The sequence below is a fragment of the Sminthopsis crassicaudata genome, chromosome 4 (genome assembly GCF_048593235.1).
Source record: "Sminthopsis crassicaudata isolate SCR6 chromosome 4, ASM4859323v1, whole genome shotgun sequence".
Classification (NCBI taxonomy): domain Eukaryota; kingdom Metazoa; phylum Chordata; class Mammalia; order Dasyuromorphia; family Dasyuridae; genus Sminthopsis; species Sminthopsis crassicaudata.
The window spans coordinates 244964954-244991934 of NC_133620.1; the positions used below are offsets into that span (position 1 = coordinate 244964954).

Below are 26981 nucleotides of genomic sequence, written 5' to 3' on the forward strand. Positions count from 1 at the left end.
TATACAAGAGTAAAAACGAAATAACCCTTCTTGCTTAAGGGATGTCCTCTTTTGAGATACTAAACATGTGATTGCTACAATAAATATTTTTTATTTGTTTTCATCATGTTATATTAGGGAGAGGCAATGTGGTATGGTACAAAGACCTAGACTTGGAAGATGTGAAATTCAAATACCAACTTCACTGCTTATTAACTATCTAACCTTGGACAAATCATGACTATCTAGAACCTGATTTTCTATAAATCTATAAAATAGGCATAATATAGTTATACAACCTACTATACCAGGCTGTTGGGAGAAAAACATTTTGTTTACCTTAAAACCCTATGAAAACCTGAGTTATATTACGGAGCTAATTCACATTATTTCTCAAAACCATTCTTGCCCATACTCTCTAAGAATGTAAAGACAAAAACAATAAGACATTAGAGGATTCCATTTTTTACAGGGTTCTTGTCCACATTTAATCAATTTAGGCCTAGTAAAGTCAAATGACATATAAAATGTTAGTTTATAGAAGTAGTTTAAACAGACACATAGTTATCCAAGTGATTAAAAAAACCAAACACTAAACTAGCTGACAGCCAGTATGACTACGTTTTTCCTCTAGCTTTTTATGAAAATGTAACCTCTGACTCAAAGAATATTTTCCTTCTGGTATGGACTTTTCCTGTTTACTGTAATCCAGCAAATTGGGTATCATTACATTTTTAAAAAAACCTAAGACAGATAGCCAATTTTTCTTCCAAAGGCTGTGCATTTCAAAGTTTAATGAACATAGTGCATCAGACCTGTATCTGGGTTTACATTCTGAATCACATACATTAAGTAAAACAATGCCCGTCTTTCATTCTCTGTCCTCTCCCTGACCAATCATACATACATGTTTACCTCTAAGTTAAAACCTCTAGCATTCAAAGCTATAAATCCTTTTTATATAGTTATGCATTTCTTAATCTTTTTAATTCTTCAGTAAACTCATTTGATCTATAGTCGGGTACTTATTCCAGGACAAGGTTTAATCCTTTATGCTACTCAGACAGTTGGCAAGCTCAATCACAAAGGCCTTCATCATTCAAATTCCTCCTCTGAGACAATCATTATCCTCTCTTAAGCACAGCCTCATACATTTGGTAAACTATGTGAGGGTCTAATCTGCCCTGTTAGCATGCACCAGCTTCTCTCTTTTAAACCACAAGACAATAATTGGAAATTCCAATTCATGTCCTTCATCTTGCCAAAAAAATGCAATAAAAGCCAACAATGCAGGGTTTCTGAAAGACTGCATCCCAGGATGCTCAATCCATTCTTTTCCGACTAATTGCCACAGTCAAATCAATAAAGTGGCAATCCGCTTGGATAGCCAGAGTGGCAGAAATAAATGGATCAGCTGTGATTCATCCTGTTCAGTTAGTGTATTTGCACAAAATCTAAGTGGCCCTTTGGGTAGTAAGCTTAGTGACCTATTCACTGTATTAGAATGCATGTCTGAGCTGGAAGTCAGACTTGGTCTCCAATGCCATTTCTGTCACTAACTAGTTGTGTCTGACACTGGCCAAGTATATCTCAGTTTTCTAATCCATAAATGTATCTCAGTTTCCTAATCCACAAATTTCAAGTGAGAAAACATTTGTAAATTGTTTAGCACAGTACCCAGCACATAGTGGATGCTATATAAAGGTTAATTCCCTTTCCTTCCTCTTCAGTGCCATTATCTATGTGATCCTTTTCAGTTCTGAAGTTATAAGTACTGAACAGTCTCTCTGTGATCTAACCAGTATTTACAAATTGTCTACTAAACACCAGAGATGCAAACAAAAAGAAAGGTAATAGTCCTTTTTTTCAGGAAGCTTAAATATTTACCAAAATGTCTTAAAGAATCATGAGAAAAAGATGTCATTAGGGAAATAAATGGTGGGAACAATGGATAAACTGGCTAGATTGGACAGATGGACAATCATAAAGTTCTAGTGGTGTTCTCTGAATGTCAGAAATGGGTAAGGAAGGAATATAGTGGGTGGACTTCGTGTGTCAAATTTATGAGAGAACACAGATAAGAGTCACATAGAATACCTGATGTCTTTATCACAGGAGAGTAATTTAAGACAGTGGGAAAAATGGAATCTAATAAGGATAGAGCTAGGGCCTATCTTTTTGGAATCCTGAAATAGTGACCTCTGGGAGCCAGCATCCTTTTGACATCCAAGGTGCTTTTGGAATCTAGGAGATACAGGTTCTACACTTTGGGTCTGAGTCCAATATCTCTGAAGAGGAAGGGGAGAATATATCATGAGGTTATTGGATGCATGTGTATATGTCTGGAGTGTTGAAGTTAAGGGTAGATAAAAAATAATATTGAAATACCATGAACATAGATTTTTTTTAAAAGCCATAGCCACTACTAAGAAAAAAAAAGTTCTCTTTATTATTTACTTACAGGAGGTCCTGGTGGTCCTGGTTTTCCAGGGGGGCCTGTTTTGCCACGCCTTCCCTTTAAACAAAAAAAGAGAAATGGAAATCACAAATGTTATGGTTCTGGTTTTTTAAAGATAAGAATATTTTTCAAACAGATTTGGTGACAACACAAGCTAACCAAGATCAAAATCTTTCTAAATCCACACAATTTTATATCACTGATTACATCATCAATTAGTTCCAAATGCCACAGGGTTAGTTCTTCATAATGATATTAAGTGATCTATTTGCATCACATTAATTTTTATTGGTAGATTCTACCCTCCCCAGTGCTCCTTAAAGGTATCTCTGTAAGATGACTTAATAATAAATTCCATTGCATCTGTTAGAGCCATCTTTTGGAACTCAACAGTGAATGTACTTATCATACTGACTCATTAAATAATGACAGTGGCATATTGTATATTAACTAAATCTTTTAAAATCTCAGATTATTTTCAGCTGTTTTATTTGTGAGCTTAAATGTTTACTCCTTACATAAGATGTCTTTTTATTTATTTAATTTTCAATTTATGGAACAAAACAAGCATTCCAATAAAAATGATGATTGCACATGAAACTGCAAATCTACCATGTACAACTTACTCCCTACAAATATACAGCAAAGTTATCAAGTACATTTTTCTTTTCCCTCCTTTTAAAAGTTATTCTTAACTAATTTGGTTCACGGAACCAGGAAATCATGAAATTTCAAAATTTCAAAATATCTTGTGAGCTATGGATTATCCTATGTCTCCCCAAGAAGCCCCACTACAACAGATAACTCATTTGTTTTTTAAGACATCCAGTGATGGAGAACTATTACCTATGAAGGCATTCTTAGTCTACTTTTGGTTCACTATAATTATTTGAAAGATATTCCTTACACCCTGCCTAAAATCACCTCTTTTAAATTTCTGTCCATTGTTACTAGCTCTGTATTAATCCCTCTTCCAGAAGATAACTTTGTAAGTGAAGACAAAGATCATGTCTCCCTATAATATCTCTTTTCCAGGCTACACATCCCCAGGTTCTTCAATCAATCTTCATTTATCTGAAACCCTTCACTATTCTACCTGTCCTCTGTTGGATGCTTAAAAGTCAATTCTGAAATGTAATGACTGGTTGTAGCTCACCAAAGCAAAGTACTACAGACCTAAAATTTTATTCTCAGAATCTTTGCTTCTTAATGTAGCACAAGATCGTGTTCTCTTTTTGGCTGCAATCCCTGCCCTCCCCCTCCAAAAAAAACATGGTTGACTTGTTTTGATCATGTCTACTAAAACTACAAGATCGCCTTCAGGCAATCTGCTTTCAAACCATGTCTCCTTCATCTTGCATTGGTGAAATAGATTTCTGGAACCCAAATGTAACACAAAAATATAAAAATTTTTCTCTATTAAATTTCATCTTCTTAGAGTCACATCAGAGAGAAGGTCTATTTTTTGGATATTTATTCATAATAGATAGAGTGCTGGAAAAGCACAATTCAAATACAGTCTCAGATACTGTGTGATCTTGAGCAAATAATTTAACCTTTGCCTCAGCTTCCTCAACTGTAAAGTGATAATAGCACATGATAATATAAGTGTTATATATATAATTCTATATTTAAAATATAATATGATAAAGTGATAATATTAGTTTGTATGCCCCAGGTCTTTGCGAGGATCAAATAAGATAATATTTGTAGAGGGCTTAGAATAGTGTTTGACATGGATGTTATATAAATGATTATTCCAAACTAATCAAGACATGAATTGAATTTGACAGTACAGATACCATCTCCTACTTCTACAAAGGTTGGGAGATCTTGCTTTAGTTTGTCACTACTAAGAAAAGGCATCCTATGTTGCTTAGTAAATATAAGAGTTTGATAGGAGATAGATTTTCTTGTCATCTAGAGGCAGCTGGGGGATGGAGGATAATGGATAGAGGTATCAATCTAGAAGCAAAAAGACCTGAGTTTAACTTTGACCTCAAATACTAATTATGTATATTATCTTGAGAAAGTCATTTAACCTCTGCTAATTTTCCTCTTCTCTAAAATAACCCTACAACTCAGGATTGTTGTGAGCATTGATGAGATAATAAGTGTAAACCTTAAAGCACTATAGAAATCCTAGGTATTATTATTGTTGTTATTCCTGATTCATGACTACAGTATTGATTTTATGTTGTTTCAGTATATAGAGGGAGAAGATTAGCTATATTTTTGTTTTATTCTTCCTCATATAAATTGAGACCTAGGAACTATTCTGGTGGGCAGAAGATGTAAACCAGAATTAGGATAAGCACACATTTCCATATTTGGAATCCATTATGGTTTCTGAGACTGCATTTTCCAAAATTCAATATATTGGTTTTTTTTTTTTTTTTTTTTTTTTGTAATCCAAAAGCAATTAGTCCCTCGTGGAGCCTAATCAATGATGAAACTTTATTTAGCACAAGAAAGTACTATAATTTATTAATTCAGAAGCACACAAAGAGGTGAAATCAATGACAGCTGAGGGTGTGATTTACTCATCCTGCAGGAAGAAAGGCACTGTTTGGATTTGGTAAATTCAACCAAAAGTTCAACTTCTATTTATCTTTCCTACAAAACAGGCACCTATACTGATTTAGAAGGCAATATACTGATTTGGAAGAGGTAAAACCAGGCAGATCATTCATCTAATTTTCCTACAGTGATCATTTTTAAAATTAGTCAAATGTCAGCATGATTGTGATCATGTTTCATAAGACACAGAGAAATAAAACATTCACAAGTAAGCACTTGCACTACCCTCTCTACATCAAATGACGCATGTCACTGTCTGGAATTGCACAATTACTTAAATTCCTTTTACAAATAGTGTGTAATGATGTGTGTGTGTGTGTTTATATGTACTCCCCTGACTCATCTCACTCTTAGTGTTTTCAGAAATTTCCCAAGGCAGGAGCCCTACTCACATTCCCCTTCTATTCATACCCTCTGCCCTTACCATGTAGAATGAATAGCATATAAACCTCATAGTACTCTGGGGGCCAACGTCCTCTCCTCTGACTCCTGGGCTCACACCTTTTCCTCTGAGGAAAGGGGCTCTCCTACTCCCCAATCCAGGTGCAAGGATTGTTGGTTATGACTGCATGTACTTACTTTCAAAAGTAAATGATTATTCCTGGGCATATAAAAATTGCCATTAACGTGGATTCAAATTATTGAAATAGTACTACCTATTTTTAACAATATTGTTTTATTTAATGTGATTTATGTAATATGAAAAAAGTTTAGTTGATATTTATGTGTGAAATTATGAGCAAAATTCCCTAAGGTAATTTGTATGTTGCTTGTTTGAGACTGATTCCTTTTCTCAAAGAAACAAAAGCTATTATGATCCAGAACAGCCCCAAATCTATACTGCATCTGAAATACAGGACTGCATTAGTGGTTTACACTGTGAAGTACCACTTTAAATAGTGTTCCTTTAGGGAAATGTGTTCATGTTTCCAACACTGCCTGTAACACATTTTCTACTACAATTTTCGTGGGGGTTGAAGAATTTCTGGACGGTTCACCCCTAGGCAATAATTGTGTGTGTCCTTCCCTAGCTTCAACCTTTGGGAATATGTCTCATGGTTTCAGGCAGAGATTCTATTAGTAGAGGGAGAAGAAAGTAGGGTGGAAGCAGATGTTGGAGTTAAGTTGGGGCTAGGGGAAGAATTGTAAAGGGCTGAGGCAATATATCTCTCCACATCCTGGTTTTTCTTAAAGGGACTAAAGGTTTTTACTTTTCTCTTGACACTTTGCTTCAAAGCAAAGTTCAGGAGTTCTCTAAGACTTTTCCTAATTAGCCCAGCCATTAACCATTAATTACTAGTTATTTATGATCTCTTCTCTCTCTTCACTCTTGCTCACTTTCTCTGTCTGTTTCTCTTCTCCTCTCCTTTTTTGTCCTCTCTTCTCCCTTCCTTTCCCTTCTTTCTCTCTTTCACTCTCTCTTCTGTCTTTGCCTTTTTCCTGTCTTTTTCCTATTTCTCTTTTATCTGTCTATTTCTGTCTTTCTCTGTCTCTTGTCTGTTTCTCTCTTCACTCCTCCCAGACTTTCTGTTTCTATCTCTGTCTCTATCTTTGCATTACATTTTGAATTTATTTACTTGTGTACAGCTTGCATACCTCCAATAGCATGGCCAGTTCTATAAAACCCATCACTTTCTGGCTTAAGTTACTGTCTTCTTTATGTTCACTCTATATTCCTGCCAGACTGCACCTGCTGTTCATGCTTTATATTACATTTCCTGTTTCTGTGCCTTTGCACAAGCTATTTTCCATGATCAGAATGTGGTTCTTCCTCCATTCTGCTTTTTAAAATCCATCATTTCTTTTAAATCTCAGCACAAGTGCCACTTCCTATAGGAAAAGTATCCTAATCATCCTTGTCTGCCCCAAATTACTAGTTCCTTCCATAACAAAAAATGTATTTGTATCTACTTCGTATATATTTTGTATATCCAAGTAGCCTACTTGTTAGATATCCCGATAGCATATAAGCACCTGAACGTCAGAGGCTATTATTAATTGGGAGAAGGTTCTGATCAGTTTCTTTCTTTTCTTGCCTCATGATAGAGCAGAATAAAGGTTCATGGCTACAACCTCCCATTTTTGAAGTAAGAATTCAGATTGGGGAATTTACTAAATTTTTGTTTGTTTTACTAGAAATGGAAAACAGACAGTGGCTAAAAAGATTGTCTTCTATCTATGTTTTTCTTCTCTCTATTTTTAATATTTTTTCCAATTACACATAAAAATCATTTTCCATATTTGTTCCATATTTTCTCCCTCATTCCCTCAGTCCTTTCCCCCTCCTTCAGAAGGTGAGAAATTTGATACAAAGTATACGTTAGTCATGTTTTTAAAAGAAAGCAAACACAAAATAAAGTAAATATGCTTTAATCTGTAATCCAATTCCATCAGTTTTTTTTTCTGCAAAAGAGTAGCATTTTTCATCATAAGACATTTGAAATTTTCTTGTCTCATTATATTGCTGATAATTGCTAAATCATTCATAGTTTATTATCATATTTAGAATCAATTCATGTAAGCCTTTCCAGGTTTTTCTGATCATTTGATAATCATTTCTTACTATTCCATCACAATCATATATTATAACTTGTTTATCCCTTTACCAACTGATAGGCATCCCTTCAATTTCCAATTATTTGACACCACAAAAAGAGCTGCTAAATCTATTTTGAACATATAAATCCTTTTCCTTTTTAAGAAATCTCTTTGGGGTACAGACTCAGTAGATGTACTGCTGGATTAAAGGATACATCCAGTTTTATATCACTTTGGATTAGTTCCAAATTGCTCTTTAGAACAGTTGGATCCATTCTAAACCACACCATTTCTTTAGTGTCCCATTTTTTTCCACATCCCTTCATCATTTGTTATTTTCCTTTTATGTCATTTTAGCCAATCTGCTAGGCATGAGGTAGTATCTCAGAGTTGGTTTTTTTGCATTTCTCTAATCAATAGTAATTTAGAGCATTTTTGTATGACTATAGGTAACTTTGAGTTCTTTATCTGAAAACTGTGTTCATATCATTTGACTATAAATGAATTGGAGAATGCCTTATAGTTTTACTATATTCGACTTAGTTCTCTATATATTTGAGAAATAAAGACTTTTATAAGAAGTTTGCTATAAGTTTTTTATAGTTATAGTTACTATATATTCCCCTGTATCTTATTTCCTTTTGTTTATTCTCTCTCACTCTCCTTTCACCCTGTCCTTTTCCAAATTGTTATGCTTCTGACAACTGCCTCCACCACTCTTTCCTTCCTCTCCTTCTTCTGTATAGAGTAAGAAAAACTTTTTTATCAACTGAGTGTGTATGTTATTCCCTCTTTGAGCCAATTCTGATGAGAGTAACTACTTCCCTTACTTTCTCCTTTTACTATAAAAACTCTTTTATGCCATTTTTATGTGAGATAATTTGCCCTATTCTACATCTTCTTTCTGTCTTCTTCCAGTATATCCCTCTTTTTCACTTCTTGATTTTATTTTATTTTTTTAGATAATCACATTCAATTTACTTCCATGACTTTCATTTATGTATACTCCGTCTGATTGCTAAGATAATGAGAAAGTTCTTAAGAATTACATGAATTATCTTCCCATGTATGAATATAAACAATTTAGCCTTATTGAATTCCTTGTGCTTTCTCTTTCCTATTTACATTTTTATGCTTTTCTTGAGTCTTTTATTTGAAAATCAAATTTTCCACTTAGCTCTGGTCTTTTCATCAAGAATGCTTGAAAGTCCTCTGTTTTATTGAATATCCATTTATTCCCCTGAAGATTTACTACTTTTGTTGGGTAGATGATTCTTTATTGTAATCCTAATTCTCTGTATTATATTCTAAGCTCTTAACTCCTTTTATACAGAAGCTGCTAAAATCTCGTTATCCTGTGGATCCATAATATTTAAATTATTTCTTTTTAGCTGTTTGTAATATTTTCTACTTGATCTGGGAATTCTGAAGTTTGTCTATAAAATTCCTGAGAATTTTCATTTTGGGATCTCTTTTAAGAAGTTACTGGTGGATTTTTTTGAATTTCTACTTTAACATCAGGGAGAATTCAAAATATATAACAATAAATTGCTGTTTCAAGAAAACATATACAATAATAGAAGAGATTTTATATTCATGACTCTCCATCTTTGCTTACTTGTAAATTGTTCTTTTGTTCTTGGCTGTGCACTTTTTATTTTATTCTATTTTCCCCCTTTCATTCCCCCACCTCCCCAAAGCAGACTATAGTTAAGCAAATACATAATATATGCATATACACACAAAAATATATACATAAACATATATACATGCATCTCTCTCTTATTCACTTGCCCTCTCCCACATCCACACATACATTTATCTATATATATACATATATATACCCACATACATATACACATATACATTTTTATATATGTAGAAATGTATCTAAAATGAAAATCTCCAAGTTCGTTGAATGTCCTTGTTTTGGTTCAATATTATGCTTAATTTGCTGGATAGAAATTTTTGATCATGTGAATTCTTATTTTGATTGTTAATATATATATATATATATATATATATATATATATATGTATGTATGTATGTATATGTATATGTATATATATATATATTATTCTAGGGCCCTTGGACTTTTATTGTAGCTGTTGATAAATCCTTTACAATTTTAATTTTAGTTGTAGCATATTTGAATTATTGTTTGTTTTTTTCTTGTAGAATTTTTTTCTTTGACCTAAAGGTTTCAAAATTTAGCAATTATATTCCTATAGGTTTTCCTTCTAGGATTTCTTTAAGGTGATGATAAGCATAAAAAAGGGGAAAGAATCTATATGCAAAAATGTTTTTATCAACCCTTTTTGTAGGGGCAAGAAACTGGAAACTTTGAGTGGATGCCCATCAGTTAAAGAATACCTGAATAAGTTATAGTATATGAATGTTATGGAATATTATTGTTCTATAAGAAAACATCAACAGGATGATTTCAAAGAGGCCTGTAGAGACTTACATGAACTGATACTAAGTGAAGTGAATAGACCCAGGAGAATATTGTACACAGAAATAGCAAGATTATATCAGTTCTGATGAATGTGGCTCTTTTCAACAGCAAGGTGATTCAGGCCAGTTCCAATGACCTTGTGATATTGAGAGTCATCTGCAACCACAGAGAGGACTGTGGGGATTGAGTGTGGATCACAACATAGCATTTTCACTTTTTTGTTGTTGTTTGCTTGCATTTTGTTTTCTTTTTAATTTTTTTTTCTCTTTTGGTCTTATTTTTCTATGCAGCATGATAATTGTGAAAATATAGAAAAATTGCACATTTAACATATATTGAATTATTTGTCTTCTAGGGGAGGAGGAGAGGGGAAGGGAGGAAAAATTTGGGACACGAGGTTTTTCAAGGTTAGACGTTGAAAATTAACTGTGCATATGTTTTGAAAATAGTTTTAATTAAATTTAATTTAAAAGGTGATAATTAGTAGATTTTTTTTCCCCTGTTCTATCATTCCAGGACAGTTTTCTTTGACAATTTGTTATATTGTTGTATCAAGGTCCTTTTTTCTCCATAGCTTTTAGGTAGTCCAATTTTTCTTAGGTTTCCTCTTCTAGATATGTTCTTCAGATCTGTTTTTTTAAAATAAGATGTTTCATGTTCTATTATATTTTTAAATTATTTATATTTTGTTTTGTTATTTCTTGATCTATTATAGTTTCACTGGCTTCCCCTTGCCCAATTTTAATTTTTAAAGAATTGTTTTCTTCTTTAAGACGCTGTTTCTACTTTTCTAGTTGGTTAATTATTTTTTCATAGTCTTATTTTTCTTGGGTTGTTATTTTTTTAAAAAATTTTCTTCAGCCTCATTTGATATTTGAAATATTTTTTGAGTTCTTCTATCAACTCTTTCTAGAAAGTTAGACATTTAATGTTACTCTTTAGGATAAAAAGACACTTTTTTTTCTTTCACTATCCTCCACTGAAGCTGAACTCCAGTCTTCCTTATTCCCATAATAAGTTTCTGTGGTTGAAGTCTGTTTTCCCCTGGTCATTTTTAAAAAATAAGAACTAGTGTAAACACATTTAATCCTGGGTTTTGGGGGTATTCTGTCTATAGCTTCCCTTCAGTTATCCCCTCTAACCTGGAAATCAAACAAAAAACTCCACCCTCCTATAAGGTGGCTGCTGTAGCATCCCTGCCCCACTTCTTCTGCCACTGATCAAGGGTGCTGATTCCTCCTTGCCTTAACCCCACTCCTTTGTAGCACACCTGGTCCTGGAATTACTGATCATCAGTTCCCTCACTTTTCCTGAACTCAGTCCCCAGACTTCCCACACATGTCAGGGATGAGAATATTCCTGTGCTTGAGCCTGAATCTACCTCAGTACCTGTTATCTCTGAGGATCCCTACTTGCTGTTTTTAGAGAGGTAGCCTGGAGGTGTTTATACTTCATACCAATTAAACTCTGGTCTTGGAGGGTTTTTTTTTTGGGGGGGGTCTTCTTAAGTCCATGAGGACTCCTGTTTTGCCCCAAATCTTCTTTGTTATCCCTAGTCTATGTCTTAAGGATCTAGTATGTCTTGTTTGTTGGGAAAACCTGAGAGTTTGGAATTTCTGATCTACTCTGCCATTTTCCCAGTATCCTCTCTAGACCCATAATTTTAAATTATCTTTCTTTGATTTGTCTTCAAAGTCAGTTGGTCTTTTCCCAATCAAATATTCGATATTTTCTTCTATTTTGTTATTCTTTTGATTTATTTTATTGTTGCTTCTTGATGTTTCATGGAGTCAATTGGAAACAAATGTTTGTTTCCAATTGTTGAATTCCAGTTTTTAAAGAATGATTTTCTTTGAGCTTGTGTACCTCTTTTTCCATTTGGCCAATTCTACTTTTAAAAGAATTACTTAATGAATTTTTGTGCCTCTTTTACCAATTGACCTGTTCTGATTTTTAAGGCATTCTTTTCTTCAATTGATTTTATCTTTATTTTGCCATTTCTTTTATGATTCTGTTTTTTTTAAGTGTTTTTTTTTTTTTAGCATTTTTTGTATCTACTTTGCCAAGTTTTTGACTCTTTTTTCATTATTTTCTTGCACCACTATAATTTCTTTTCCCAATTTTTCCTCTCCCTCTCTTTACTTGATTTAAAAAATTCTTTTTGAATGCTTTTAGGAATTCTTTTTAAGCTTTATGCAAATACACATTTTTTTTGAGGCTTTAGATGTAGAAGTTTTAACTTTATTGCCTTCTTCTAAATTTGCATTTGATTTCTCTTATCATCCTAGTGACTTTGTGTGGTCACATTCTATTTTTGTTGTTTGCTCATGTTTTTAGTATATTTCTTGATCATCAACTTTATGTTAAGGTTGGGCTCTGTTTCTGGGGTAGATGGGCACTATTGTAAGCTTCAAGTTTCTTGTATTGCTGTTTTCAGAGCTTTTCTGAAAATTTCTAAGCTTTCAGGTCTTCTAAGATGGTATGATCTAAGAAGCGATATGGTCCCTGCTCTTGTCTGTGAGTGACCACAAGCATTCTTTTCTGCCTGGAACTGTGGCTATGGCCCTACTCCCCTGTTGAATTTGTTAGTATTCCTCTTTGTCCTGGGACTGTGACCCAGAACTATATATTGGCAATGCAATAGAATCCTGCAGCCAATACCAACAAAGGGTCTCCTGCACTCTTCTTCTCTGTTATATTCTCACCATAGTGAGACAGACTTTTCCTGTTGATTTTCTAAATTGTCTTGGGTTAAAAAATTAGCTTCAACAATACTTTCACTGGATATGTTTTGAGGCATTATTTTAAAGTTGTATGGAAGGGAATAGGAGAAAGCTCAGGTAAGTCTTCTGCCTTTATCATCTTGGTTACACCGCCTCCTTTCCCTCTCTTAAGAAATTGATTCATATTGAAAAGGAAAGGGCATAAATAGAAGGTAGAAGTGGAATTTTGGATTTTTTGAACCATAATAGACTACAGTAAAAGTCATCTATATATACGAGGACCAACCAGACTCTCCTCATCATTTTTATACAGGATTCAGAGTATAAAGGAAGAACAACAGCCAATTAAAAAAAATGAGAATGAAGCAAGAGTAAAAAATTACACAATTTCAAACTTAGAAAGTACTTCTGAAGTTATCTTGTCCAAATTGCACATAAACAAGCATCTCCTCTACATTACGCTTGGCAGTGGTCCTTTAGTCTTGGTGAGAGGATCTTTAGTAAGAGAGAATGCATGACTTTCTGAGGCAGCCTATCCAAACTAAGGACATCTGTTTACAGATTACAGATTATCACAGTAGTCATAGTGAAGCACAGTTTGGTCTCCATGTTCATTGATCCTGTTTCAGCAATGTCCCTCCTAATCATCCTCAGATCTCTATTCTTATTGCCACTACTATTAATAGAGGCCCTCATTATCATTCATCTTGACTTCAGTAATAGTCTCTCATCATGTCTTTCTGCCTCTTTTTTCTCTTCTCCCTTCTGATCGATTGTACACATGTACTCATACTTTTAAAGACATTGCTCCTTTAAAACCATCAATTAATTCCTACGGAGGGAAGTTCAAATTCCTTTTTCTGGAAATCAACATCTCCTCCCCCCAAATTTACTTTTCTATTTTTGCTTCATACTATTTTCTTTACTTTTGTTTTGCTTTCATTCGTTAATTTTTTAATTAATTAATTATTTTTCAGGCAATCTGGGCTAAGTAACTTGTTCAGAGTCATACAGACAGGTCTGAGGGCAGATTTGAATTCAGGTCCTCCTGACTCTAGGATTAGTGTTTTATTCACTGTCCTCCTTAATCCATAAGCATTCAGGATTCAAGAACTTGAAAAAGTGAAGATTGCCAATAACAGATGACTTGTTGAAATGGCAATTTAAAAAAGTACACTAATGATGAAGATAAAGTTGAAGTAACAATCTGACTTAACTGAAGTTTGGTATTCAAGACCCAAACTGGTAAAATGATACACCTGCTTGAGTAATCTTTCTAAATGATTGGGTTTCACCAACACAGCTGACTTGTTTCAAATACTTTCCTGCTCCTAAATGATTCTCTGTCCCTCTCCCTCTACCTCTCTTTCCTCTTCCTCTCCCTGTCCCTGTCTCTCTCCCTCTCCCTGTCCCTCTCCCTGTCCCTATCCCTCTCCCTGTCCCTATCCCTCTCCCTGTCCCTATCCCTCTCCCTCTCCCCCTCCCTCTCTCCCCCCTCTCTCTTCACATTTGTACATCAGCTCAGTCTAAACAAGATATCAAGAAAGTGTCAAGGAAGAAAAGACAGCTTTGATTGGCACCAACATCTGTGAATGAGTTAATTACACAGAGAAACATTACAAAATATCTTGGAAGTTGAATCAGTTTCTTTCTGTCTCTCTCTGTCTTTGTCTCTCTATATCTCTGTCTTTCTGTTTGTCTCTATCTCTTTCTCTATCCTTCTGTTTTTCTCTCTGTCTCTCAGTCTCTTTGTCTATCTCTCTCTCCCTTTTCCTCTTTCTCTCCCTCTCCCTTCTCCTCTCTCTCCTTCCCCTTTCTCTCTCTCCCCTCTTTCCCTCCCCCTTTCTCTCCCTCCCTCTCTTTCTCCCTCTTTCTCTCCCTCCCTCGCTCTGTCTCTCTCTCTCTGTCTCTCTCTCTGTCTCTGTCTCTCTGTCTCTGTCTCTGTCTCTCTGTCTCTCTCTCTGTCTCTCTCTGTCTTTGTCTCTCTCTGTCTTTGTCTCTCTCTCTCTCTCTCTCTCTCTCTCTCTCTCTCTCTCTCTCTCTCTCTCTCTCTCTCTCTCTCTCTCTCTCTCTCTCCCTCCCTCCCATCACTGCCACATCTCTCTCTCTCAACATGAAAAGAAGAAATAAGGTTTATAACTGATATGAACTATTAAACACATCTTTGGAAAGCAATGGTATAAAGTGGGAGTTGAGTGTTTCTCTAAGGAAAACATTAGTAATTACACTATTGTTGTTCCGTTGTGTCTGATTTTTCATGATGCCACAATCAGTCCAACAAAATCCCATTTGGTATTTAATTTGGCAAAGATACTGGAGTAGTTTACTCCAGCTCATTTTACACATGAAGAAATTCAGGAAAACAAGGCTAAGTGTCTTACCCAGGATTACATAGTCTTCCTGACCTAATGCTCTATCCACTGTGCCACCTAGCTACCTCTACTCATATCATTAACCTTATTTTATTTTATAGAAGGTATATATTTTAATGTCTTGGACATAGGGCCAAGTATCCTACATAGTAGATTAACTTCTCATCCTGGTAAGAGCCAGATGAACAAATATATGTTCTGGAGTCTATTCCACCAACATTTATTAACTACCTATTATGTTTCAGACAATTCTACTTTGGTGCTGGAGGCACAAAAATGAAAAATTAGATAGTTCTGTAAATTATTCTGGCAATGGCTTAAAGGATGGCTTATGAGAGAGAGAAAATAAGAGTGGAAAGATTTGCTAAGAGATTGCTACAGTAGTACATGTGGTTGGTAATCAGAGACTGTGTAAAGATCATGGCAATAGAGGAGAGAAAAAAGAAATATTAAAGACATTTCAGTTTTGGAACTGACAAAATGTAGGAAATAACTAAATTCTAGAATCAGTCCAATGGATTTCCTTTAAAATGCAAAAATAAGCACTAGTGTTATATAAGTTTAATATTAAATATATTCTTGCAATTTCATCAGGGAAATTAGTACTTTAAAAATGGAGAAATCAGGATTTGTTAAAACAATAAAAAGGAAATGATAATATCTTCCTTAATTTAATTGTAAGAGTTACATAGTGGTTGGCAGTTTTCAAAATACTTTTATCACATTTTTTTCTCTCAGGCAGGTTGTATAAATATTTATATTCCCACATCACAGATGAGGAAACTGAAGCTCAATAAGGTCAAATGACTTTTCCAAGATCAAAAAAAAGATTGGAACCAAATTCTTCTGAATCCAAGTCCAGTAAATGACATTTCAGAAAGATTTGATTCCTTCCAATAAATTGCACTATTATTCAAAACTACTCAGAAAATCCCTAATATCAATTTCAAAATTTCCTTTTCTATAAGCTACTCTTCAACTTCTTTCTCATATTTTTTTTGGCTTTTATAATGACATTTACCAAAGGCAGAAACTTTTATCAAAGTATGGTCTCTTTATTTCTGCCCAAATTTCTACAGTTGGGCATCAAATAAGAATCAGTTTGAAAGATAGAAGAAATCTAAGTGACCCTCTAATCAAACCCATACACAAAAGGAATTATCGCATAATGTATTCAATTGGACATCATCCAGTCATTGCTTAAAGACTTCCAAAAAAGGGCATCCTACAATTCCTCAAGGCACTTCATTCCACTTTTGGTTAAATCTAATTGGTAGGAAATTGTTCTGTACACACATTCACTGCCTCTAGTTCAGCCAGACTCAAAAGGTTTAATGACTCTCTAACATGATAATACTTCAAATATTGTGAACATATGGGTGGCTCAACTGCTATTCTCTTTCCTTCCTTTTAGCTATTCTATATGGTATCTTAATTATATATCCTTTTTATTGGATTTGCTAGATACCTGGCAAATATATCAGCTTTCGTTGGGTATACTCTATCTCTAAACAGAAATTTGTCATCATGTTTTCAGCCCATGATCCAAAAATCAAAATCCCATTTTCAGACACCATATTGTTTAGCCAGCTGTCATTTTCCAAACTAATTTTTCTACTCTGTGCCCCTTGTCTTGAAAGGGCAGAGAAAGGAAATCATAATCTTTGCTCCTATGGTCTTCAGGTTCCTGCCCAAGGCAATAATCTTTAGCAATATTTTTATGTTCCTTCTGGTAGTATTATTTGTGTCCACATAAATGACCATACCTGGATAGGTGTCATCCATTTTGATAAGGCAATAGGACTCTTTATTGCTGCTATTAAGTTGACACGTTGCTGCTTTAGTATCCCTGAACAAGGTATTGCCATTTTTCCTTTTCTAAGCTTTACTGAGTGATATCTGATCTGAAGTCCACTCCTTGCTATCTTTGTGTCCATTATGCTTTCTCTAATTTTTTGTATGAGTTTTAAAATCCCTAGCTGGTCAACTTAATTCCAGCTTTCAATTGAAGTACATTTGGAGAATGCTAATCCAAATTTACCATAATTTGAAAGGTAAAGCAGTTGCAAAAATCATGATAAATAGTACACTTCAAAATTCAGTAGAAATGATTTGGGAATATCCCTTATGGACTGTTTATGCTACTGGTCTCTCCATTATTGAAAATAATGAAGTCTTTACACTCTAAGCAGTTCCTCTACTCATACATATATTATATTTATTAAATTATATTTATTGTTTGATATCTGTAAACATAATACCTACTGTGATCTAATAGCCACCTGTTGCTTATTTTTTAAAATTGAAGAGTCATTCAAATAATTGTGCTGATTAACTTTAATATTCATCATGAAGTACATGATTAATAAATGTTTAAGATATAAGCAAACCATATTATGCAGGGAATCCTACAAGGCATATAAAAGAAAATTAATAATTTAATGAACTTGTACTCAAGAGAAAAAAATGTTCTTGAAACATGTCAGGATAAATTTTCAAGGGAAAGGCCTAATTAGCAGTGTCTGAAGCGTATGTCATCACATTTTGAAAACAGGAACTAGTCCCTGTGGAGAAAGGGGTAAGTTGGATTTTAAAGCCTTAACTACTCAAGTTAATATGTATGATTAATGAGCAGTATGTCAGCCGACTGGCCCAGATCAAATGAAAGACTTTGTGATGAAAATAAAAAAAGAATAAAAAAAGGATGTACTTATATGCATTGATGCATGGCCATGATTCCAAAAAAGAAAGGGCAGTTCATATACTTATGGTTGACAAGATCGAGCCAAAATCAAGAACTCATATTCTTCAATAGGAAACCTTCCCTTTTATGATTCTTAGTCAAAGCTAGACTCTGAAGAAATGACTTATCAATGTAAAAAACATAAATTAGATATATAAGCTACTGATTAATTAGAACAAAGGTTGAAATCAATATCAAAATAAAAGAAAGCAGAAAGAATGAAAAGAAAATGAAATTTAATTTCAAAAACTCTAACCTCACCTATTTATGTGAGGAAATGATGATGCCAAATTGTCAATAGATAAGGAAAGAAACATTTATATGTATTATCACTATATCTTACAGAAATGTATTTGATATAAAGAAAAAAAAGTTAAAAGATTAAAAAAAACCCAACAACACTTCAGCTAAAAAAAAAACACTTGTTCTGTTTTCCTGAATGAACATGGTGGCCACAGGCAGCACCAGTTTAGAATATACATTAATTTGAAAAATAAAAGTATTTTACAAAGAAGAAGGAAAAAGATTATTGAGCAATGTCATCTAACAAAACAGCCAAAAAGCAGTGGAGTGGAAAATGAGCCTTTAAAAAGCTTGGTAAGCTGCTCAACTAAGAAAAATCATCACAAGAGTATTTATAGATGAAAGCAGAGGGAGAAGAATAGGCAAATGCAAAATGGAACATATCTGTTAGCATTTCTTCAGTAAAATATCACCATTGATGATAGTGGAATTACCACATTTAGCATCTAAATACAGTACTTATGTCCCCAATATGCTATAAGAAGTGAAAATGGCACTAATGCATACAAGATGAGAATAATTTAGTTTGACTAAGTACAAAGAATAAAATCCATGCCAGAGGCATTACAATTTTGAACCACTGAGGAATCAACTTTCAAGATATCTGAAAAAGGGGAAGATACCAAAAGAATCTAGACAGAATCATAGACATGATAATGGCCAAAACAGGTGACCAAGAGGTTATCAATAACTACTAATATATACTTACTGTCACATCTCTATAAAATCTTTGTGAGGATATTTGCCACTATTTTGATCTTATCTTTAGTGAAAGCATAAGAACTTACATGCTACCCTTTGATCTAGTAATACTACTTCGAGGTCTATGTCCCAAAGATATCAAAAAAGAGAAAATTACTTATTTGCACAAAAATATTTATAGCAGCTTTTTTTGTGTGTGTAAAAATTGGAAACTAGGGAATGCTCATCAATTGAGGAATGACCAAACAAGCTGTGCTATATGACTGTAATGGAATGCTGTGCAATAAGAGATGATAAGCAGGATGATTTCAGAAAAACCTGGGAAGATTTACATGAACTGATTCTGAGTGAAGTAAACAGGACCCAGGAGAAAGTTGTACACAATAACAGTAACATTGTTCAATGAAGAACTGTGAATGATTTAGCTATTTCCAGCAATGATCCAAGTTAATACCAATGTTCTAATAATGAAACATATCATTTACCTCCAGAGTTTTGTTTGAATTGTTTGAATGGAGGATGCATTTTATTTATTACATCAAGTCTTAAAATATTATAGAACCCCCTCAATGACATCTAATAATTCAAAAAGACTGAACAACCCACAGAGGTAAAAATGTATTAAAATATAATGTTCAGTTAGATGGGCAACTTCTCAATTTAGGCCATCAGCATAAAAATCCACAATAGACAGTGAGAGGTAGAGTGGGTATCAAAGAGCACGTGTAAACAATAGGATTCAGAGCTGCTTATCAAAATATGATGGAAGAGTCACTGCAGTGTAAAGCAGAAAAATTGTACTATTCTGTTGCTTTATAACATTAGGCCAAAGTTCCCTCATCTGTGAAATGTGGATAATACTTGATCTACCTATAGATGGGCGGGAGAATATGATCTCTTACAGTTCTTCCAGCTATAAGATAAGTGATTTTATGATTTATGAAAAAGGCCTTTCCATTTTTCATACATTCTCCTCTACAAAGACCTAAACCTTTAAACCAAAAGTTAATATTATCTTGTCTACACGGCACAAGGTTTAGATGAGAATTGTTTCATGTGTAAGGATGTAATATAATCACAACATTCATTATCTTCTTGCTAATTAAATATAATGCTTAAAGAAATAGCAGTGTGATTTCATCCCTATAGAGAGCTCCAAGTGAGAAACTTTTTTTTTATTAGTGCATATTAGCAACTTCCAGGATTAGACAATAGCCCAGGAGTATTGATGTGTTATATAATTTGTGGAGCATCACTCAGCCAGTATGTGAGATGGACCTCAAATCAATTTCTCCCCCAAAAAAGCTTATTTTACTCTGACCATGATCTACATCTCTCTCTTACCACAACCTTGGACAATGCCCTTTGGGGTGTCTCTGATTGTTGAGCTTTCATCTGATCTTACCCGTACCCAGTCCATCATACCAATAACAAATCATTTTCACACATGCCATGGCTAGCTTCCCTTTTATGCTCCCCTTTATGTGTCATCTTTCCCTGTTAAAATGTAAGTTATTTGAAGACCAGAATTGTCTTATTTACCAATAATTATATTCCCAGGCAGTACATAGTACATGCTTAATAATTATTCTATCATCTATCACATAACTATAAACCTATCTTTATTTTTATCACCATCTATCTTTGAGATCAGCTCTCTAGCCATTAAAATCATTTGATCTTGTATATTTAGATATATGTAAGTAGTGTTTATATGTGTATATATATACATAAATATGTACATAACATATAAAGATATATACATATATATACATATGCATATGCATACATACATATCTATATCTATAAATATAGATATGCATATGTTGCCCATATAGGTTAGGAACATGATTTACACATGTATGTGGATGATACACTTCATCTATGCTTTATATTACTGTATTTGAAATAAAATGTCAAAACCAAAATACTGTTTTTTCTTTATGAAGATATTTGAACATTATCAATAACATATCTTCTGAAGGGGTTCCCTTACTACAGTGGTTATAGATTTCAGGAAGACAACTAAATACAAAGAATAAAATCCATGCCAGAGACATTACAATTTTGAACCACTGAGGAATCAACTTTCAAAATATCTGAAAAAAAGGGAAAATACCAAAAGAATCTAGAAAGAATCACAGACATGATAATGGCCAAAACAGGTGACCAAATATTTATGAAAAGCCTGGTCATTTGTATTTTTACCTTGTGTGTAATTTGCTTGTATATAGTTATTTACAGGTTGTCTCCTTCATTGGATTATATACTCGGAGTTCAGGGATTTTTACCTTCCTTTATATTACCTGGTACCTGGTAATAATTGGCATTTAATAAATACTTATGGACTGAATGATTGATCAGCTGGACTTGAGCCTGTGGCTTTGACAGGGAATTTCACTGTAGTCCAGAAAGGAATTAAACCTATGATTGGGCATCCAGGTCTAAAAAGGAAACTACATAGACCAATGATTACAGTGAACAGCATGTGAATCTGAGCCTGAAAAAGAGAAGGTAATTAATTTCCTGTTTTGGCCAATTAATTCCCTACTGCTTATTCCTAGTATCATAGCATTCATAGCATTAGAGCTGGAAGGAATCTGGAGGCTATCCAGTCCAATATCGTAGCTTTTTATAGATGAGGCCTGAGGCTCAGAGTGAACTGATCTGATTGGTCCAGAGCTTGAATGCCGACCTGGGGTCTCTGACATTAAATTCAGAATTTTTTTTCTAGTGCAGTTATGTGCCTTCTCAGTTCAATTCTTTAACACTAATTATGTGCATGTAAGAAAGATATGACTGTAGTACATGATGCAAGCCAGTCCCAATCAGGAAGGGTTGTGGTCCAGAGTCATTTAACCTCTCAATGTTAGGAATTACAATCTAAGACTATTTATGACACATGGATGCAGCTCTATATCAGTGGAGGGAGTTTCCACACTAGGAATCATTATCTTAATTAACTCATAATCCAGATTCATTTTTAATTGTGTAGGGCACTCTGGTAAGCAATAGAGAAACAACAGTTCCATTCTGATGTCTTTGCTCATTATTGCTTATCTTTAATGTCCTAAATGTATTTTGGGGGTCTTATCCCTACCTACTAAAATCCATTCCTTACTTCCTTCAAGGCTAGGTACAAGTACATCATCCACAAAATAGGGCCTGATTTAGTTCTTCAAGTCAAATGACCTTGCCTTCAGAATTCTCAGTCCTTTAAACCTCTGAAGATCTATCATCGCATTCTAATTTGTTTTATAGTTATTTGTGTCACTGTCTGATTTCTATGATTAGCTTGTAAATTGAAGATAGGTATCATTTCTTATTCACTTTCAGCTCCCCTGTCTGATCTAGTAGGCAGACTAACCCCACTTCCAGGTGGAAAATGGAGATCTTCAAATGGGGCAATGTCACCAAAAGTGACCAGTATGAAATCTTAAATCAAGTGGTCTTTCATATCTTGTACTATTTTTTAAAAAAAATATTCTTTGAGTGCATAGATTAACAAACTTTTCTTAAGCTCCTACTGTGTGTTCATTTATTTGCCTACTCATTTATTTGGGAGATTCTTTTCCAAATACTCTTTTCCAAATGAGTATTAATCCAAGTGTTAGGGCTGGGACTGGGAAACAAACTTTTAAATTGGTATTTAGTGACTAGGCCAGACTACCACAGAGAATAAAGAGTTACCAACGTTAAGTGACATTTGGAAACTGGAACAGATAATTCTCAACACTGCTATTAGTACTGTGCCCATGAGCCAAACCTACTATAGAATAATTACCACTGCTGTGTAAAACTTGTTTTACAATTGGTTAAATATGACATTTGCTCAGTGGACTAGAAAATAAATTATGTCAAGGAAAATGCCACCAGCCAGAAAGATGCAATTTATACTAAAATTAATTTTTGGTTGTTTTTATTCCACATTTAAATAATTGGCTGAATATTTCAGCACACTGAAATAAAAGGCCCCTATGACAGTAAACTAATGTAATGGGAATATGGAGAAAGAATTCTCCTCAGCCCTTTTAGACATATGGATTGCTCCATCCCATTTGAACCTGCTAAATAGCTTTCAAATAGAGGATGGTTTAGAGAGCAGAAAATAGCAAATGAGTGGTCCTAGTATAACTATTTCTGGGTATATCTGCCGAGATAAAGATTATTCTACTTTGGTACAAAAGCTATTTCCTCTAACAGTACAATTCACAATTCATCTGTGTTTTCTCATTCTCTGCATTTTTAATCTATGCTCTTCCATGAGGTCCATCTAATCAATCAATCAGTAAGAGTTTATTTAGGGTTTACTATTGTGAAATATTTTGATAAGCATTGGAGATACATATCTTAGAGATGAAGAATACAGATAGGAATGGAATAAAACCAATAAAGTCTTCTGTAGTAGCTAGAATTTAAACTGAGTTTTTGAAGAAATGCAAGGATTCTAACAGATGGAGGTGAGGATGGAGGACATTCCACTCCTGGGTAGAACATCATCCTTGGGAATTTCCCAAGATGTCACCCTTGGAAGACATCTAGTTCAGAGAGATAGAGCAATGCATGAAAAGAACAGCATGTGGGCTAAGATGATTAGATTATAAAGTTATTTGAAGGAGAATAATGCATAAGAAATAGAGGAAAGATAGAAAAAAACTAACTTGTGAATTTGGCATTCAGGAGCTTTCAGAGTCAAGAAGAGTAGTTTATTTGTGATTCTGGAAATAATGAGGAATCACAGAAATGTATGTGTGAGGAAGTACATGGTAAAAACTTGTGCTTTAGGAAAATCAGTTTGCCAATTATGTGGAAGATGAATTGGAGTGGGGACAGAACAAAGACAGGGGGATCAATTAGGAAACTATTACAAGAGTCTAGGTAAAAGGTGATATGAAAGCCTGAATTATAGTTGTTGTTCATCCTGTGAGACAAGAGAAGGCAAGGTATCTGAGAGATGTCATAAAGATAGAAAACAGAAACATTTGGCATCTGAGTGGAGGATGAGGGGGTAAAAAAGTTGTGAGACTGATTTATTGGAAAGATGGTAGTGTTCTTGGTGGTTATAGAAAAATTCCCAAGATTTAGAGGATTTAGGGGAGAAAGATAATGAGTTCTGTTTTTGATGTTTTGATTTTGAGACATCTAATTTAACATATCCATTAGGCAATTGTTGATGTGGGACTGGAGTCTATCTCTCAGTGTCTTGACCTAGGGGTTCCCATTTAAAATATAGGCTATCTCATGTTCTTTCCTTTTATTGCATAATTGACTTACAAAAGCCTACACTAGCTTTAAAGTGTAAGGAAGTGTTTCTTTGACTTAGCAGTTCATGTTGCAAAATGTAAGTTGTTATAAACTGGCTCTAGTTCCTTCTCATAATTCTAGGTAAAATAAAAAATACTAAGTTGGAGTGAAAAAGATTGGGTCATGGAGACTCAAGGAGAGTGTCCTACTCTCTACAAAACAAAAGGAGCAAATTGTTATGCTTCAAAGCCCCAGGAAGCATTTCTGCAAATTGTGATGCAAAAGAAAAACACATGCAGTCTAGTCACTAGGTAACTAAGAAAAAAGTTCTTTGGAGTCATCTAATTTTAGGCCCAAAGCAGGGAATCACATTTCTAATCTCCTACAGAAAAAGGGGAGAAATGAGCTGAAGGAATGAAGAAAAAAAATTTAAACTTTTATTTAGTATTTAGTAAAAGGGAACCAATGATATCTCATTACTTCACTTTTCTTTTTTCTTAAAAAGTAGCTTAAGCACCAAAAGCCAATTAAATTATTAGCATATGGCAAGTGTTAAATATTGCAAATAATCTTTAATATTCTAGTTTAGTGAGATAAATTTCAAAACATAAGATCAGGGATCAAAAGAGGCATAAAATTACATAAAATATTTGATAGTCTTCTAATGGCAAATGTTTTAAATGTAGTTATATTAGAAACTAGGCAAGTTGAAACAAAAGATTACATTGGTCTCCTTAGTGTCTGTATATTTTAAAAAGATTAAAAGTTTAAGAAATGAAAAAAGAGATTAAAAGTAAAATATTTTTATATATTTCAGAGAAAAATGCCATCTGAAACATTTTCAGTCCATAAAACATTTAAAGAAATTCCAATCAGTATATATAATATATATGTACATATATAAGCATTATTTTTCACCTATTGAATCTCCCAAACATATATGTACAATGTGCATATATTTCCATTTCCATATCTACACACATATCTATCTATACACATATAAATATACACAATTGTAGTCAAATATCTCAAAGGATTTCTGGATTTCTGGCATACCAATAGGGGTTCTGAACACTTATCTAGGCAAATATTTAGATAATTGGAGTCTAGGCTCATTTATTTGTCACTTTATAAACCTAAAACTTTCTTTTCAGTGGTGGTCAAGTATTGTCAATAAAATATTTAATTTTTATAATTCTAACTCTCAGTAGCAAAAAAAGAACTCCAGAATTATATTTAGCATAGTTTTAGTTGCAAACTATAGTTGCAAGGCATATCTTGTATTACAGTTCTTTGAAAATTTAGGGTCAAAGGATTTAGTCATGAACTTTTGAAACCATCTTGCTCAACTCCCTCATAAAGCAATAAGCTGTGTATGTCAAGTGCTTGACTATTTCTTATCAGAAATCCAGTGATTTTAATTGATTATCTATCTATCTATCTATCTATCTATCTATCTATCTATCTATCTATCTATCTATCTATCTATCTATCATCTATCCATCAATCTGTAGAGGTCCACACTGCACTACCTAGCTATAATATTATTATTATGATAACTTTTAATAATCATAAATCTGAATAATTAAGAACCCTACCAAGTAACTTGAGTACTTTGTTCCCCAACTATGATGTTCTTTCTCCCTTCCCCCTATCATTTTATTGTTCTGCATCACACAGATTCTAGGGGTTCCTGACAGCAATAATGTATAGAAAATTTCAGATACTCTTTGGGTGTAGAAATGGTGTATGTGTCACCGCAACGAACATCTCTACTTTCTAAACTCCATTTTCTAAAGGATTGAAAATATCACTATTTCTTTTATAAATCTAAATTGGTGTTTGTGGCTGGCTGAGTAAAATAATTTTCAAGTCATCTTGATATCAACATGCTCCTAAGAGACCTTGTTTAGAAAAGTCTATGAGACATTGTGACATACTTAGCAAATCTCAGAGTGCAAAAGAACTGATTAAAAGATCTGAGAAAGGTTCATTGGCTTGTTAATTTTTGCAATTGTATTTGTGCTGGAAAATGTGCCTAATTATTGGAAATGGTGTGGCAGGAAAAGAAAGCAAATATATTGCTTGTTTTTAAGCAAGAAAACCTATTACAGGTAATTAGATTTGAAATTGAGTAGCAAGATAAAAGAGGAGAATATGGAGGTGGAGTATGAAGAAGATAATTAGGAATGTTATGAGTCTTTAAAATAAAAGATTAAAAATGAAAACTCCATCCCACTAAATGCTTAGGGGAATTCACTCTTTTTTCATTACTTGGTTTGATTTTGTATACCAGAAGCTCTCATAAAAATGTATTAGACACACTCGTCACACAATTCTGAAAAATAAAAAAGAAATGGAACAGTGAACTATTTTTCATTATAAAATTAGTAGCATAACTTCTTCAAAATTAGTAATGCTTGTGCTATTCCCATTTTACTTTGAAAAGGTTTTGTCTCTATAGCAACATTTGTGAATGCAGAAAGGAATATACCACTGTTAGACCATCAGTTACCAAAAGAAAGGCATGGTTCATTTTAAAATCCTATATAGTCAGTCAGACATATAGTATATGTCACTTTAGAAATACATATAGTCTAGAGAAGATCTTTTTAAAGTGATATAGGACTATTTACTACATAGTAAACCAGTCCCTTGACACCTACTAGTTTTATAAGTGTATTTAATTAGAATCCTTCAAGAACTGCATGCCATTTGCGAAAAACAAATGGCATCTTAAAATATGCTAACAGGAGTATAAAACAATGAAAATGAAAACAACTTGATTTTGGTAATAGTTTACCTAGACATCATTTATGTTATACTAATAAAATTAATTTTCCCTTGAATTTAGAATTCTATTTTGGCTGAATGGTTTTCT

The 26981-nt window shown here is 33.7% G+C and overlaps 1 protein-coding gene across 2 annotated transcripts in view; it reads right to left on the bottom strand.

Moving 5' to 3' along the window:
- COL19A1 (collagen type XIX alpha 1 chain) overlaps window positions 1-26981 on the bottom strand; it is a 389708-nt gene that overhangs the window by 147357 nt on the left and 215370 nt on the right. For both annotated transcript variants that reach the window (XM_074310576.1, XM_074310575.1), the window contains one exon: window positions 2441-2494. In XM_074310576.1, the coding sequence (XP_074166677.1) occupies window positions 2441-2494 (54 nt within the window). The remainder of the gene's footprint in view (window positions 1-2440; window positions 2495-26981) is intronic.